Genomic DNA, 17143 nt, shown 5'->3' with positions numbered 1-17143 from the left:
GATGGTAGTTGGCGCAATGGAATATTCACAAAACAGGTCGCTCTCTGGGTTTTTGCTTGGGCGCGTGGTCGGAGTGTTCGTGTCCGTCTTTCAGTCCTAGAATGACTATGTCTAGTGTTGTGACGACACCACACAGAAAACGCTCGGAAATAGTTTTTGTTTCGTATATAAATTCAGCCTGGTAGCCGGGTATTGACAGTCTTCTGTAGTCCAAAAGATGACACGCTTGAAAGAGAAATGCTAGTTGATTCGTTCGCAAAACAGGAATCAAACTTGCAAGAAAGGAAGAGGAGTAACAAAATACTACCTCAGGATGGGTCGAGATGTGGAGAGGAAAGACCGGGAGGAATGGGATGGGAAGGAAAGCCGACGGGAGGGGGAGTTGTTGAACCCTATATAAACTCCACGATTCATGCGCCCCAGGAAGACTGGGAAAAAGTTTGACATAACATCAATGCGTAACAGGCAGGTCCACAGCACCCATATTACTCAGTACGAAGTACCCCGCTTGCCGCCAGTGACCCAAGGCAGAGCTGATGCTGTCGCTTCGATTGTTTTTGCTGGTTGCCTCTGTACGAACACGAATGGCACTCTCGATTGAGTGTGAAGAGCCGGATTGATGTCCTATGTGGACTGTGTCGCATTGGGAATGATAAGGCTAGTCTTAAGGGACTGGGAGATGCAGTATAGCTCTCCTCATGGCGCTTTGGGTTCAGGCAGTTTGCCTCTTGCTACTCGGGTTGACCTGGTTTGGTGTGCGTGCGAGCGCTCTCGCAGGTTATGCGGATGACGGTGGAGAATGGGAAGGGGCCATAGAAAAGTGAGAAAGGGGAATGAAAGCAGGACATAACAGAAAAAAATTTTCAGGATTGTATGATTCGATGTCGTTGGGGTAGACTTGCGGTTCTTAACATCATCCGTGGATGGGTCATCATCCCAGTGGATAACCTCATATCCAATAACGAGCCAGTCAGGTCTTACTGTCTCCATCAAATCGCACGTGCCAAGACCCCTAAAACGGTCGAAAGAAGAAGGTGAAATGAGAGTCCGAATGTTGCCGTCGGCTTCGTCCGCGGAACCGGCGCCACAAGGGCCCCTTGAGTGGTGCAACGGATTAGCCGAGTATCCACCAATGTACCCTCATGAGTCCCTCCGGTCGTCCTCGGAAAAACGACGTCATTCCGATTTTCTTACTGAAGAGAACGGAGCAGGTCGCGTGTCAAAAATGCTTGAGATCTTCGCCGTTCTCTCGTACCGAGGAATGCCTGGTGGTTGTTGACATTCATTGAGAATTATTCCGGTGGAGAAGTAGGGAATCTGGCATCGGATTAAGGAATTCCCGTCGGATTGCCTCAGCTGATCGGCATTACCGGTTGCGGTCACTAACCAGATGGGCTGGTCACTTGCGACGCGCGTTATTTAGTGCTCAGCATCACTACAAGATATCAGAAAGGGCTTGATTAGCCAGCACGGGAAATCGAGCCGCTGGCGCTTCTTGGTGGTTATATGACACGGTTTAGGGTTTCTGAATGGCTCCCGAATGTCTGTCTACCTAATAGCAGGGCTTTGCGTACAGCTAGACAAAAAAGGTGCCTACTCCTGGAGTGAACAAATTTACATATCCGCATGTTTCAGAGCATTCAAGTCATAGGTCTGGATTGCTAAGGCTCCAACGAAGTTTCTCACGAGATGCTCAAGAAGGTCCTTGCCTAGCGCTTCTGTGCCTTGCCGATCAGGTACTTGGAGAGGCTCCGCGTAGACTATAAACGCGCCACTTGAGGGAAAATTTGACAACAACCTTAGCAGAAAGATTGCATCTCATAATACACTTATCAGTAGTAAGGCGCTTCACAATGCCTTGGACTGGGCACGTGGAGACAAGTGGTGTTTCCCTCTGTGGGTCCTAGTTTTACAACTATATGTACGGCCGCATGGCTATATGATGGAACTTGCCAATGACGCATGGTACAGCGACAACTGCAATCGGAAATGCCATTATTGAGCTTCCGTTCAGTAACAGCTGCACGTTAGGAAATATATATGTACTCCTGATTCAACTGACGGTTCCGAATTTTGTCTTCCGAGTAAAGAGCTGGAGTGGAAGCTCACTAAAGTGACCCATAATCACAGGCATCAGCGACGTACGTCCTATAGTACTATTTATTGGTAGGACACAATCCTCCCCTGCACCGCATAATAATACAGACCACTATTAAATGTCTAATACTAGATGCAGTAGCCCCAAGAAAGGACCATGACGCCCTTTGACTGACACTTCCCATTCTTGTCAACCGAAAAATGTCAACAGTGCATGGCTCAAATGGCCCACTTGTTTGCATACCCTCTGTCATATGTAGCTGTCTGACCAGGTTTATTCCTAGTCAATACCAGGACCTTCCAAGTTCACCATCTACTCACTATCTCTATAACGCGCTGTCAATAATATGGACTTATAGAAATGGTTACCAGGGCATCCTCTACATCTCTCGTGAATACTAAACCTACCAAGAACTGACAATGTTAGATATACATCGCTTCAAATTCGTCAACGTGTTATTCGGTTTCTTTATTTATGCAGACTGCTGAGCCATGAGGATAACATGCTGCACTTTCTACAATTGCAGTAAATGAGAGTTATTGCAGAATGGTAAAGGAAGTCTCCCTGCGTTTCCAAAGGGCTCGGGGAACATCGGCTGAGCATCAAGGCCTGCGAGGAGATTATCAGAATACCGGAGTATACCGGAGAGTAGCGATCGGCGATTTAGTGATATTTTCACCCAATAGCAGGCAAACAGACAGATTGACTCGGACAACCTGGCCCAGGTCGCTGTCTAAAGAGAGGGGTAAATGTGTCAACTATCGGACTGCAGGTCTACCATCCACCTCTTCCCGTTCCATCGATGCAGCAAGATACTTTTGCCTGCCTGTGATTTGAAATAATGTGGCAAAGGATATCTTTTGATCCAAGTGCATAGTATCAGGACCAGATTAGTCACTACCCACCAGATCAATACAGGCGCACTTGGGGTAAATCGAGGGATAGGAGTGAAGATCTAAAGCTTCCAGTTTGGTTCATCTGGGTTTTAAACGGACTAATCTTTTGTTAACAACGGGACTTGTAATACCATGTTCTCCGTAGTTGATACGAGCTAATGTCTATCTGTCATATGAAGTATCCTGCCATGAATATTCGTGTTCCACACAATAAATTAAAAAATAAGACATTAATTACCAACCAAATTGGGCGCCAAACAAAAGTTATTATATCATGAATTCCCACGCGAAACAATACTCAAGCATAGAAAGAAAAAGCGAGAGACGTTTCAAATATACGGATCAGTTTCCTTCTCACACCAAGCCCAAAACCTCTCCGCCGTCCCCGCCCCTCCATCACGCTTCGACACCAACGCCTTTTGAAGATGACAAGGGATAGGACCAAACCTCCCCCAGGGAATAATATACGCTCCATTCTTCTCTTCTGTAACTGCTGGAGATAGCGCCGCGAAGAGCTCACTGTATGCTCCGTACCGCGGACCCTTGAATATCCAGCCCTAATTACTGTCAGCCAAAAGCTCCACTAGTAGAGGTACAAAGGAAAGCATACCATAACCGTGGACTGAATAGCAGAATTATGTCTCTGTAACTCAGTCTTCATGAGGCCGGGATGCACGCTCTGTGTATTATTAGCATGTATACAGTAGGAGTCATTGATAAGGGCCAAACGAACCAAACTGAGAATGCCGTCCCCACCATACCGCTTCGCCATCTCCTTGGCGATAAACATATTCCCCACTTTACTTTCCATATAATTCTGCATCGCATCAGACAGAACCTTCGGAGAATCACTTTCATCATCGAAGATAATTCCACCGGTTGCCGCAAACGAGGCTAACATGGATGATAGCCACACCACGCGCACACTACCCGCAGGAGCCGTGACCGCGGTGCGCTGAATAAGGGGAAGAAGGAGTTTATTGAAGAGGAAGGGACCGAGACAGTTTGTTCCCATTTCAAGATCATGGCCCTATATCATGTATCAGCTTTTGATGTTTTCCCCATCAGTTTGTTGTTATTGCTATGGGGCAAATACAGTAATTGTCTTACTGCCCGCTGGGGGAGTCATGACCCCGGCGTTGTGAATCAGTATATCAAGGCGGTCTTCCTGTTCTGAGAACCTATTGGCGCTTTCTTTGATGCTCGCTAGGTCGGACAGATCTAGTTGTAGGAAGGAGAGGCGACCACGGCTATGTGCTCCCTCCGTGGAGGTCTGGATCTCGTTGATAGCCGTGCGGGCCTTGTCAGCAGATCGGGCTGCGATGTAAACAGTAGCATTTTTTGAATATAGAATGGATGCTGTGTTGAAACCGACTCCGGAGGTTGCACCAGTGACGATGGCTACCTTTCCCGTCAGGTCGGGCATGTCTTTCTCGACAAAAGTAGGGTTTGGGGGGAAGATCTGGCCGAGGGCGGGTGCCATTGTGTGCGTGCCTGTGAGTGTATGTCCGAGTGTGATGGTGTATTATCTTGGAGAATGCTAGGAATTGTTGGATGATTCGGAACGGGAATTGAGACGTATACCTGGGATCATAATGGTGGATTTATACTAGGTGAAGCCCTCCGGACCCTCAATCCGGAGCCACAATTCGGGAGGGCGGGACCATCTCCGGCGCTAGCATCTCCGGCCCGGCGCGCCAAGCCCGGGCGATCTTGGAGTGTCATTGAGCCAAATACACTGAATGTCTCGGTGAACAAGCCTGTTTCATGGCCTAGCTCAGATGTTCCAATAGACTAACCATTTCTGAGGCTAGGTACCCAAGTAAAGAGTGCGTATGCTATGGAGATTTCAAGATAACACTATGAACTGTGCAACATATAGAAAACCCTGCAGGCTCGTATTAGTTAAGACAGCGAGCTGAGTAAGCCGCGGCGGTGAACCCCGCGAGAGACGCCCAACATCAGTATCACATCAATATCCCCATCCATTCAACGCTCTCTTTTACAAGACTAATCCTTTGTATCAGGGACAATGGCATCCAAACCCCCCGTTCGGACGCCTATATCCTGCACATTTTGTCGTCAGAAAAAGTAAGGCATACCGTTGTGGTAGTTCGCGTGAATGACTGAATAACCCCCTGAAGGTTAAGATGTGACCGTCTCCAGCCTTGTAGTAGCTGTACCAAGCGTGGGTTAGGATGCGTATATGCTCACCCTGCCTCAGCAGCTCCACGGAGGAATGGGCCTGCTCAGCCCCGGCAGTTGACCCAACGGATCCGCCAACTGGAGGATCTGGTGGTAGCTTTGCAAAAGGGCGAACCCCCCCAAACGGTAGAGAACCCAGTTCACCTGGCGCATAAGAGCGATTCTTCCCCGGCTGCTAGCCCAGAGACAGTGGCCAACTCCTTTGGTAGCCTGCGGGTCGATCAGACGGGGATGACTTATGTCTCAGGGGCTCATTGGACCGCACTGCAAGACAGTGTACGTGAGAACCTTCCTTTTGCGGTCATCACAAACTCCACTAGGACATTGTACTAACATGACCCGACGATCTGGATGGCAGATTGCCGAGCTCAAAGAGTGCGTCGAGTTAGGGCCATCATATCTGCCTTTGCGGTGTGATAACGGGTCCGCCCTTCTCCGAGGGGTGTCTCCGCCCGGCGGGATAGCGGAGGTCCTGAGTCACCTCCCGCCAAGACCGACCGTAGATCGGCTGGTGTCACGATTTTTCAGCTCTATGGAGCCGGGTGTTCGTATGTATACCTACTTTGAAGGGATATTGGTTGAAAGTTTTAACGCAGTTGTCCAGTTGTCCTGCATGCCCCGACATTCCAGAAAGAAGTAGGGAACCCATTCATGTGACATGTGTACGTATGCTGACGTTCACAGTATGACCAATTCTGGACTCATCCACAAGATGTCAATCTGGCATGGTTGAGTATTCTATTCAGTATCATGTGTCTGGCGATCCACCATCACCAGCTCACTGAGGGCCACAGACCAGACCCGATCGGTGACACCCACGGGCTGTGTGATGATTTTCGGCAACAAGCTGCCTATTGCCTCATTGATAACAAGTATACAGCTCCGACGAAATATACCATAGAGGCACTATTGTTCTACGCGCAAACGGAGTATTTTCGGGGCGAAGAGTTTCATCACGAGGTCTGGTTGTTAATGGGAATGATCAACCGCCTGGCCATGCGGGCTGGCCTTCATCGGGACGGTTCCCGCTATCCAGAGCTCTCATGTTTTGCAGCCGAAATGCGAAGACGTATATGGACGCTCATGTCCCAACTGGATGCACTCATTTCGTTTCAGTTGGGTCTGCCCCGAATGATCTATGACGGGTTAGCAGATACACAACCGCCACACAATCTCCTAGATGAGGACTTCTCTGAGGACTCGACGAGCTTGCCACCAGCACGTCCGGACACAGCATTTACCCCGGTGGCTTATCTGATTGCGAAAAGTCGACTCTCCAGGGTATTTGGTCTCGTGATTGACCATGCTGCATCCACCGCGCCTATCCCGTCCGCACTGATTTATCAACTCGACAATCAACTGAATGAGTCCTATGCCGCAGTCCCAGTATGTCTCCAATTCCGTAGCGTATCTGAGTCTGTTACGGCATCGCCAAGTCTCGTCATGCTGCGCTATAACCTGGAAATTCTGTATCAGAAGACGCGGTGCATCCTACATCGCAAGTCCCTCTGCGAAGGCCGCTCAGATATTCGGTATGCAGAGTCTCGACGTATCTGTCTTGACGCAGCAGTGAATATTTTGCAGCATCAAGCGACTATTGATGGTCAGGTTCAAGCAGGAGGAGTGCTAGCGCAATGTCGCTGGTTCGTGACTTCCTTGGCCACGAATGATTTCATGCTGGCGGCGATGGTGGTATGCCTGGAGCTCCACAACCTCGAGCGGGAAGGTGCACAAGGCGGGCAGGCTGGAACGCCGAGAAAGGACGATCTGCTTCTTGCCCTCCAAACTTCACAGAGGATCTGGTCACAATATAAGGATGAGTCAGCGGAGGCCTGGCAAGCCTGGCAGTCAACTAGTATCATGCTGAGGAAGCTGAATGCCCCTGTGCTTTGCAGTGTATCCCCATCAGATAGCAGCAACGGTGGCGGGAATACCAATGGCCACAGCACCACTTCCAGTAAGATCATTATCTATTTCCGTTCTGGCCTTCTCTGACACCTGTATAGCGGAGACCGAGACAGATAGATTCGATCCAATGCTAGGAATTACCCTTGATTCTCAAAAGGAGGGGTCAATATCTGTGGCAGAGCCCAAGATGCTATCGTCGACCGAGCCCGAATTCGATCTATCGCGCCTGCCAAGTGAGCTTGTGAATATGTGGGACTTTTCTGGTGACATGAGTTGGGTAAGTAGACTAGCATCACAAGGGTTCTTTTGTTCGAATCAGAGGAGGCTAACTGCATATGCTGATATAGCTTGCCATGTAAATAAACGTTTATACAGTGGGAGTCCTTGACCCACTGAATCTGCTCTAATGAACATGACTCGTCACTAACCCATCTCATTCGATTACGTATGCTTGTGAAGGGTGCCTAAAAGGAAAGCAAAATGCCACGAGAACAGTTGAATAGCGGGGTATATTGGGAAGTGTGATAATCTGCGTTGTGGGTTTCTAGGCTAGACCTCAGCTGCAATGTTACACCTGCTCAAAGAAGGTGGCAAAGCATGTCCATTGATTGATGGATAGCTGGACAGCCCTTAACCAGCGCAAGTACGCTCACGTGATAGGCAGGGCCACCTCGCCTGGTTTCACAGACCAGGGCAGCCTGTGCACTCACACACATCTGTCCCTCTCTATTCCTTGTTCTTCGGCATTTCTTCCCTGATGGAGTCGCTTATGCAGGAGCGTCTGGATTCCTTATATACTCTTTGTCATAAAGGGTATGTGTTCCTGAGAGACGCTATCTCCCAAAAGGATACAGCACTGGCAGGGCTTTTTGATAATGAGCGGTCGAGATTTTATGAATGGGGAAGAAGCGCAAATATATACCTGGCGCCCCAGACTCCGTTACGGACTGGTAACCTGGAGTACCGCGGGATCCGGCGATTGATATTGAAACTCCTGAAGCAAGTGGCTCTGGGGCTCGAAACCAGATGCAAGCCACCGCAGAGCACAAGCCCTTGAGAGAAATTGTTCTCTCGCCAGAGGCCGCTTTGAATATGTTCGTATCTCCCACTTTCCGGGTCACTAAAAGTTGCTGGACGCGACACAAGCAAACGGAGTTACGAGCCCTGGTTTCAGAACTGGCTGCGTACAACGAAGATCTCCTGAGACTGTTACGACGTAACCAGGATATGGAGATTGCTCAGAAGCTCATCCTAGATGTTCTCGATGCCGCAACCCATACGTTTAGACCGGGAAACCCTAAGGCTGCGAGTATAATCGAGCTGCGTGAGATAAACGAACGCAATATCTGCGAAGAAATGTTGGAATCCGAGACAGGCTCTATCGAAAATACTATAGCCTCTTCATCATCAAACCCTCCGCCCGCGGCAGTTGAAAATAATTTGGAGATCCCCATTTCCTGTTTCCAAGGCTTTGAGACGCCAAAGATCCCCCGAGTGGTTATTGATTGTACATCGCCTGAGAGCAACATTGCAAGGTCTCCGCTTACCCGGTATCGTTATGTTTACAATTCAGAGAAGTCCTGGAGTGAAGAACTTGTCTTTGTAGAATGGCGGTTGCGCAAGCACGGTGTCCGGAGCACATTTGACGAAGAAGCCCAAACGCAGCGATACAGTTACTTCGTTCGACTTCTACAACGGACTTCTAGGATTGATCCCGGACTCTGCACGCTACCCTGTTTGGTCTATAGTTTAGCGACAGGTCAGCTACCTGATGGTAAAAAATGCCCTATTGTGGGATATGTTTTCAAATTCCCAAAACACGCCAATAGTACGGCCCGACTATTGACACTCGATGACAAAATCGCGTCCTGCCCCGGAATCCTCGCTTCACCAAGTCCAAACTTCGAGAGCCGTTTTTGTCTTTCACAAAAACTCACCCTTGCACTGTTACAGCTGCACATTGCTGGGTGGAAGCACAGGCAGCTCTCCAGTAGCAACATCATCTTTTTCCGGAATGAGGGAGATCAATGGGACGACCTCAGCAAACCGTACATTAGCGCCTGGCAGTGCCTTTCGGACGACTATAGAATGCAGGGCGACAATACGGACATTGATATGAAGTCAATTCGATTTTGGAAAGGCGAAGGTCTGAAAAGTCTTGCAGTCATATTGATGCAGATTGGACTTTGGTAATATCCTTGCAACGCATACCACAGACTTTCGAACTCTAATTTACCCGGTGTGTCCATGGACTACCGCGGTCCTTTCTCACTACAACATGTACAGTCTCTGTATAGAGTCCTTGGGGCGCAACTTAGAACGAAAATGGGCAGCCATTATGCCAAGTCTGTGAAGGAGTGCTCACAGGGCCCATATCTTGCATCGTCAACCGCTAGCCTTGAGAAGCACCTCTTCAATGAAGTGATGCAGGGTTTGTATAAATCTGTAAATAACTAGGGCCTGACTCTTCGTGGTATTTCTTGCTTTATACTAGAATATCATCAAAAACACATTCTTGATTCTACCACGCCTTGGCCATCCGTGAGAGCTTCGCGTCAGTATAATTCCAGACTCAATCACTGGCTAGAGAGGAAATATATTATACTTCCATAGGTTCTCTTAGAAGGGCCTGAAACTATGTTCATATCAGGTGGATCTAAATGTGTGGAGCCAAGGCTCAACAACTAGTATGCCCGGCGCTATTACCATGACACATTCCCAACTGGCCTGGTGAGTAGTGCACCTAGGTATTGTGTAGGTCGTGTGCTGCTTTCATCACACTTGAAGCGGTTGGCATTATCGTCTTCAATTACAATTCCATTCTTTCAGTTTGACACTATCTAGCCTGTAGTCAACTAGGTGGAACTGCAATTAGGGAGCTCCTTTGAATCATATATATGGTTGTTCCTTCTCTGTTATATGTTGATACAGTTGTTGGTAGTTATCAAACGCTACTATTGAAAGCGGCTTTTCCATGGATATAACTGATCAAGGAGACACTTGAAATCAAAGCACATATTTGCTTTATCCCTGTCGGAAGTAATCCCGCAGCATTGATAATCGACTTATACGCCGCATTTTCCAGTGTGGGTATGAACTCTACTACACTCTCTAGGTGCGCCGGCGTAGCGGCTTGTGATTTTTGTCTAGAAAAGATCCGTTCACTTACATGACAGGTAGCTGTCAAAAGCTTGACATCGATTCTCACAGACTCAGAGGGATTCTGCAGGATGTAGCAGATAAGTGTGAGTATTGCCGACATGAGGTAGAAGGGTAATGCCCTATCATGAATTTAGTTGCAAGTTACGTTACGTATGTGATTGACGATATACGCTATACTTATACTGGAGAAACCAAAAATCATATTGAGGAGGACTTGAGCCTGCAATTAGTTTTGCTTGCCAGTCAAAGTGCTCGGGACATTGATGTTGGCCCATTAGCTTTAAGCGAGACATGATAAGCCCAGAATATCCCATCTCATGATCAGAGCCAGGGTCTAATCGAACATGATCGCCGGATTGACTCGGCGATGGGCACGCTTTGAAGATTGACTCCTGGCCAGAAATGCCACCTAACCGCACTGTATATGGCTTTAGCACGAACGCAATGGATTAACTCAACCTATGCGCATTTTCGCAACGTCCAGCGCACTCCTTGAGCCTGTTCGGAGCTTAACTCGGAAGCTTATGAAAATATGGTTCCGCTGAGTCATTTGCAGATGTCATTCAAGATAGTTTATTGGTTGATTTGCCGGATACTCCTTACCAGACACATATCCGCTGACTCATTAATCTCCGCCCAGGGTCCCAAATCGACAGACAATCTTTAAAGCCAAGAAGGCCCAAATATGGCCAGTACCAATTGGGATGGGTTTTAAAGCCCTTAACCCCTTATAATCAAAAAGGGAAAATAGTCCGATCATGCAATTCGGATTCTAGAAAATGCCGAATGCGAATATGGATACAGCTCAAGGCTATAACAGCGCGCACCTCCGCGTGGGCAGCTCGTCTTCTCGATTCACATGATCTCCATATAAGCGACGCTCTTTATCTTGTATATCTTCATTGATCGTCGGAACTCACTTCCTGTATATGCAAGTATTTCAAGTTGCCCAACATATCAGGAAGCAGTACAATGCAGTTTCCAAAACAGATGCTAGGTCCCCTAGCAGGGGCTTTCGTCTCCCTCCAGGTCCTATTCCTCGCCAACATGTGCTATCTGTATGGCACTGCATTTCAAGACGGCACGCGGTTCAGTGCAATGAAAGTTCTTTATGTCGACTTTGACCAGGGCATTATCGGCCAATCCGTGCTGAAAGCCTACGACCTTGTCAAAAGCCCAGCCTTTCCCACCATCAAACAACATTCCACAGCAGAATATCCTACCGAGGACTCCTTGAAGCGCGCAGTATGCAAAGAAGGGTACTGGGGAGCTATATATGCTAAAAACAATGCTTCTTTGCGTCTATCAATGGCCATCGCCTCCCCAGCTGCAGCAGAAAACTACAATAATGCCGACGCCTTGGGATATGTCTGGAACAGCGCCAAATATGCTGCCTATGCGCAGACAATCCACGCAAGCCTTACCGAACTGGTCCAGGTAACCGGCAACGTCTACAGCCAAGCGAACGAAACATCCATTTTCGCCACAGCCAATGTCTCCAACCCTTCAATTGCGTCAACCCTTCTACAACCTATAGCTAGCACGGAAACCGACCTCCTCCCCACCGACCAGGGAACTCGCTTCTACTACAATACCGTATCGATGGTTATGCCGATCCTTCAACAATTCTTCTTCCTCATGGCTATCAATGGAATTTCAATGAAATTCAATCTTTTTGCTGTCTCACTCACTCAGCTGGTTAGCTTCCGTGCCGTTGTCGCTTTCGTGTACACGTTCATCAGTGCTCTCGCAATGTCCGGATATATATGGGTCTTTCGCGAAGGGTGGGACGTCCATTCCTCGCAGTTTGGATTGACTTGGATGACTATCTGGCTTGCAATGCAAGTTCATTACTTGCTCCTTGAATTTGTCACCACGTTTGTGCCGATGCAGTTCATTCCCTTCGCTATCTTGACTTGGATTATCCTGAATGTCTCGAGCACGCTTAGCCCCTTTGAGCTATCGCCGGGTTTCTATCGCTGGGGATATGCTCTGCCTGGTAGGGAGCTCTATGATACGCTCCTTCAGGTCTGGACGCGAGGATGTAACCCTTACTTGGGAAGGAGCTTGCCTATACTCTGGTCTTGGTGGATTGTGGGCGTTGTGGGTTTTGCGGTTGCTCTGAGGTATCGTCATCGGACAGCGATGAAGGCCGGAGTTCAGATTATAGAGGATGAAAAGTCCGAGGGGCCCAGGGCGTGACTGGTATAGCCTTTGAAATCGTTGGCGTTGGAATCATGTGTATTCATTAATTTTGTAGTTGACTCGATAAGAATGTCAATCCTCTAGTAATGAACACATCACAGGAAAGCTATCCGATACACATGTCTTTACAGTTTGCTTCCCATTCCAACGTCTCGATCTACTGCATCTCGCTGGTCTGCGGCTGGCAAGCTAGGGGCCGGCAGATTCAGCTCGATCGCAATTGCCTTTGCAGCCCAGAAGCCCGTGACAAAGGCAAGAGCCAAGCCGCCCGCATATCCGAGGTTACTGAACCCTCCACCATCAACCCCAGCAACTAACAGCCCTGGGATGGGATTTCCATCGGTCGTCAACGCGCGGCCCTTAGGGTCGATTCTAATGCCACCGTACGTGAATGTAATTCTGCATGATCAGTCATATGCACAGTTTGATCGAAGAAGGGATACGTACGATGGCTGCACTTCCATACAAAAGAAGGGTCCGTCGCCCTCTACTAAGGGGACTGGAGGTTTTCCGCCTGCCCCGACAGGGGCATCCAACGCCACAGTCGATTTGCCTAGCCGGATGACCTGATCATATTGTTCAATTGTCCTTCGAGCCTGTGTCTCGTTTACTCCCCATTCTTTGAGTATGTCGACCAGCCCGTTGATGCTCGGCGCACTACCGACACGGCAGCCGTGTTCCTGAGCTTTGGCTAGACGATCGATCTCACCCGCGTTGGGGAACGGTGCGGAGATGCAGTGCTGGGTCCGAGTGCGATCGCTGCGTTGTCAGACATATACTTCGAGGAACATCATGGGGAACATACTTGAAGAGAAGAAATCCTCGCCGTTTCTCTTGCTTCGCGAGATACTGATTGATAATCTCGTCGCCGGTCGTCTCATCCGCGAATCTCCGGCCACTCTCGTTGATAAGCAGGCAATGTTTGCTTTCTAGGCGATAGTTAGCACCATGTATGGAGAGAACCTATGCCACTTACGATATTGTGCCAACGGCAAATAGTCCCGTGGGTCGACCTTCTCGGCCTGCAGAGGCGCCGCGAGTAAATGACCATAGAAGGTGCCCATCCCACGACTGCTACCCGCACCTACTTGTGTTCCTAGGATCAAGCCGTCTCCCACTGATCCCTTGTTGGATCGCACAAACATGTCGTCTGCATGTTGGCCCATATGCATAGACAGTAGCCTGGGGTTACCTTGAAATCCCCCAGTGGCTAGAACAACCCGCTTTGCTCGAACTTCGTAGTGTGCACCATCCGCGCGACGAATAACCGCCCCAATAACGCGCGATCCAGGGACTCCCGGAACTTCCTGTAGGAGCTTCACCACCGCGGTATTGGTGAATATTTGTGAGCCGGTATTGCTATCTCGGATGCGCTGCTGATGATATGCATGGAGATGAGGGATATTGATTGGGAAACCGATGCCTGTACCTCGTGTCAATTACTTGTCGCTGTAACGAGAAGAATGACATACCAATTGTCATAATACCATCAAATCTCTGCGCCACTGGGACACCATTTTCACGCATCCATTGTACGGCCGGGAGGTAGTCTTTCATCCAGGCGGCTTGGAGATCGGCATTTCCCCATGGTACCCATGAGCGCAGACTTGAGTAGGACTTGGGGCCCCAACTGCACTAAGGTAATAAGTACGTGTTCCCTATAATTGATAGGTGCTAGCTTCAACATACAACATCCCTGCGGAGTAATTGGATGACCCGCCCACGGTGGACTGTTTCTCTACAACGAGAACTTTAGCCCCGGAGGACGCGGTGAAAGAGGCACAGGCAAGGCCTGACATGCCCCCGCCACAGATAAGGGCATCAACGGTAATTGTTTGCATTATGTGATAATCAAGCTATGGGAAAGAGGTATGTGTGCAGTGATGTCTGAAGACGAGCGCCGGGTATATAACCACCCTCCGGTGGCTAAATTAAGTGGCCGGAGGACCCACCCTGGCATCTTGTGCCTGAACGAGCATGACAAGACCGGGTTATAGGGAAAGGCCATTCGGTCAGGCTGATAGCAAATTCATGTATACGAACTCTAACCAGCTTCTTTCAGTCCATGCCCATGCTGAATGGAAAGTGGCGAAACCGGCCATGGTAGGGCTGTCCGAATACCGTGATTCCCCGCATTTCCCTAGAATTTCTCGGTAATTCGGGTAATTTTCCTGCGACTACCTAGAAGCTCTCATCCCATGATTCTTTGACTATGGCCCCAAGCACTCGTTCAAGTCAAGCTAGGAGAATCTCCAGGCCCTCTGCAGCCGCATGCGAAGTATGTCGTCACCTGAAGATGCGCTGTATCCGGCCCGATCTATCGGAGCCATGCGACCGCTGTCGACGCAACAATCGTCGCTGCAACATCCCCCCTCCCCGTCCTTTGGGTCGTAGGCCTGGTGCTGTTGGTCGCTATAATGGGTTCGAGAAGTCTTATCGAAAGATGCAAGCTCAGCTCAAGAAAGCACCGGTATCAGCTGATGAGGTACAACAGGTGTTGAATACCACGGGCCAAGAGGAATTACTTCAAGTCATCGTGGCGAAGCTGCAGCATGGTAGTGACGGCAAAACGCCAGTGCCAACCGCAGACGGTGCATTGAGAAGCTACCATGATGGCTTGCCAACCCCGAAGGAGCCAGTTAGTAATCCACTAGCACTACTGGCTGACGCATCTAGCGCAGCACAGCCATTGACGCCGTCGCTGGATTCATTATGTACCACAAGTGGAGGTCGGGAGCTCCTCCAGCGCTCAGTCTACGCGTCTCTAAGTCTGCAGCTAAGTCGACAAACACTGGAAGAGGGCTTCAATGCCATTTATGATTCCACACTACCCATACAATCCCAATCAAACTATTTCCGATCTCCCGATGCGGATCGACCTCGAGATGTCGGCCCAGATCTGGATCCTATCGAGCTTGGGCTGTTATCGTTAGAGGATGCGCATAGTTTGTTTTCAGTGTATGTGCACTACTTCCTAACAATCCTCGTGCTAATGGAATTCTAGCTATTTCGTCCGCTTACACCCCATCAACGGCATTCTGGACCCAATTCTTCACACCGTCGACTATGTGCGCTCCCGCTCCGCTCTCCTCTTCACATGGATTCTGGCCATTACTGCTCAATTCGATCATCAGTCTGCATCGTGCGCCAAACGCCTGCGCCTCCACGGCGAGACCCTCTCGCGACATGTCCACACATCTGGGTACAAGTCAGTCGAGATCGTACAAGGATACTACATTTCGCTCCTCTCTGCTACCCCTGCCCCGACATTGTCTGAGGAACGCTCATGGCTTTACACTTCATACGCCGTCGCCGTCGCCACCGAGCTAGGCTTAGACCAGGTTAATCCTTCCAACACTCTTGCCTCCGACTCGATCATGTCCCAGCGTGAGGCGCGTAATCACGAACGCACCTGGCTGCGCATCCTACTGTGGGAACGCGCTACCAGCGCCGCTTACGGGCGAGCAACTGCCTTTCCCGAGTCACCCCTTACCCGGAATATTGAGAGGTGGTGGCTGCACCCTCTAGCCGATTCTACCGACAAGGACACATGTGCTTTCATTCTCCTCCGTCGACATCTAGCAGGCCTTCATCATATCCTGCACCAGCAAGCCTCTTTCACCCACGACAACCCTCATTGGGTCCGTCATCTTGTCGACTCCACCCTAGACCAGTGGCGAATTACCTGGCTTCCTGGGTGCACTTCAAAAGCCATCACCCCCTCTCTCAACATATCCACAGCCTTCCTCACATACGTATATCTCCAGAACCGTCTCTGGATGCTCTCTTTCGCCCTGAATACCTCAACCATTCACTCCTACGCCCTTCAGGAAGACTGTTTTACAGCCGCGGTTCAATGTTGTGCCCTCGCCGTGCACGATCTCCAATCGATTGGTGAACCTCTGTACTGTCTTCTCTCCCCATCTTGGGCAATGATTGCCTACGCCGCCGCTCTCGCCCTCAGACTCTTCCCCGCTTTGTATGATACCCGTGCCGGCGATGAGGGCGAGTTTCTAGGATTGTTAGGGCAGGTAGCCCTGCAGCTAGAGAAAGCTGGAAGTACCCCGTCTCATAGAATCGGAATTGCGGCCGTCCTCGGGAGACATTTGCTTAGTGTTTTGCGGGCGAAAGCTGGGATGCGCATGGGACCTGGGGATGTTGCGGATAGTGGGCTACACTTTCCATCCGAATCGGGGCTGGTGGGAAGCAGCTGCGATCCGGTCTTGGGATCTGTTGCGATGGGACTGGATGAAGGGTTTGCGGATGTGTTTCGGGAGGTGTTCGGGCCGGGGTGGGGGCTGGGGATGGAATGAGACTGGAATGCTGATCAGTAGATGCCCTGGAGATAGTTTCAATATAGTACCAGGGGTGATCACGATGCATCAAGAGCGAGGGGAGGCGCACTTCACAACCAATTCCATTCATGGCAAGCACTAGCTCCAGGACGGCAAAATCACCACCTGAAATAGGTACATTTACGCAGTGTTTATATGTACGCTGGTCGGCATCTGAAATCCCGCTAACATACATACCTATGCTTGGCTGTCACCGTCTTGTTGTGAGATGTTTTCCCTCTCGTCTTGTCTTGGCGCATTTGTCTGCTTTTCTTATTTCTTCTCCTTCCCAGAGGATGGAAATGGAATGACCTATAAAGACTCCAAATACTCAG

At 49.5% G+C, this 17143-nt stretch overlaps 6 protein-coding genes across 6 annotated transcripts; 4 read left to right on the top strand and 2 right to left on the bottom strand.

Annotated features, from left to right (window-relative positions):
• Positions 1–3323: 3323 nt before the first annotated feature.
• AtWU_08722 (short-chain dehydrogenase) lies at positions 3324–4477 on the bottom strand (the record flags this gene model as incomplete). Its single annotated transcript, XM_035503830.1, has 4 exons — positions 3324–3551; positions 3605–3673; positions 3728–4024; positions 4091–4477. The coding sequence occupies 4 exons, from the start codon at positions 4475–4477 to the stop codon at positions 3324–3326; spliced, it is 981 nt and encodes a 326-aa protein (XP_035359723.1).
• Positions 4478–5026: 549 nt separating this feature from the next.
• Positions 5027–7466, top strand: AtWU_08721 (Zn(II)2Cys6 transcription factor; the record flags this gene model as incomplete). Its single annotated transcript, XM_035503829.1, has 7 exons — positions 5027–5085; positions 5139–5475; positions 5558–5747; positions 5804–5835; positions 5884–7156; positions 7206–7384; positions 7455–7466. The coding sequence occupies 7 exons, from the start codon at positions 5027–5029 to the stop codon at positions 7464–7466; spliced, it is 2082 nt and encodes a 693-aa protein (XP_035359722.1).
• A 667-nt stretch (positions 7467–8133) lies between these two features.
• On the top strand, positions 8134–9300 carry AtWU_08720 (HET-s/LopB domain protein; the record flags this gene model as incomplete). Its single annotated transcript, XM_035503828.1, has 1 exon — positions 8134–9300. One exon carries the CDS (start codon positions 8134–8136, stop codon positions 9298–9300), a length of 1167 nt encoding a protein of 388 aa, XP_035359721.1.
• A 1941-nt stretch (positions 9301–11241) lies between these two features.
• On the top strand, positions 11242–12471 carry AtWU_08719 (SNG1 family protein; the record flags this gene model as incomplete). Its single annotated transcript, XM_035503827.1, has 1 exon — positions 11242–12471. One exon carries the CDS (start codon positions 11242–11244, stop codon positions 12469–12471), a length of 1230 nt encoding a protein of 409 aa, XP_035359720.1.
• Positions 12472–12599: 128 nt separating this feature from the next.
• AtWU_08718 (FAD-dependent oxidoreductase) lies at positions 12600–14315 on the bottom strand (the record flags this gene model as incomplete). Its single annotated transcript, XM_035503826.1, has 6 exons — positions 12600–12873; positions 12922–13233; positions 13280–13403; positions 13451–13897; positions 13947–14104; positions 14164–14315. 6 exons carry the CDS (start codon positions 14313–14315, stop codon positions 12600–12602), a joined length of 1467 nt encoding a protein of 488 aa, XP_035359719.1.
• A 455-nt stretch (positions 14316–14770) lies between these two features.
• On the top strand, positions 14771–16787 carry AtWU_08717 (fungal specific transcription factor domain-containing protein; the record flags this gene model as incomplete). The annotated part of the gene is made up of 2 exons (XM_035503825.1): positions 14771–15432; positions 15479–16787. The coding sequence occupies 2 exons, from the start codon at positions 14771–14773 to the stop codon at positions 16785–16787; spliced, it is 1971 nt and encodes a 656-aa protein (XP_035359718.1).
• Between the last annotated feature and the right edge of the window lie 356 nt (positions 16788–17143).

The sequence above is a fragment of the Aspergillus tubingensis genome (genome assembly GCF_013340325.1).
Source record: "Aspergillus tubingensis WU-2223L DNA, scaffold_9, whole genome shotgun sequence".
NCBI lineage: Eukaryota > Fungi > Ascomycota > Eurotiomycetes > Eurotiales > Aspergillaceae > Aspergillus > Aspergillus tubingensis.
This window is presented reverse-complemented; position numbering and strand designations above follow the sequence as displayed.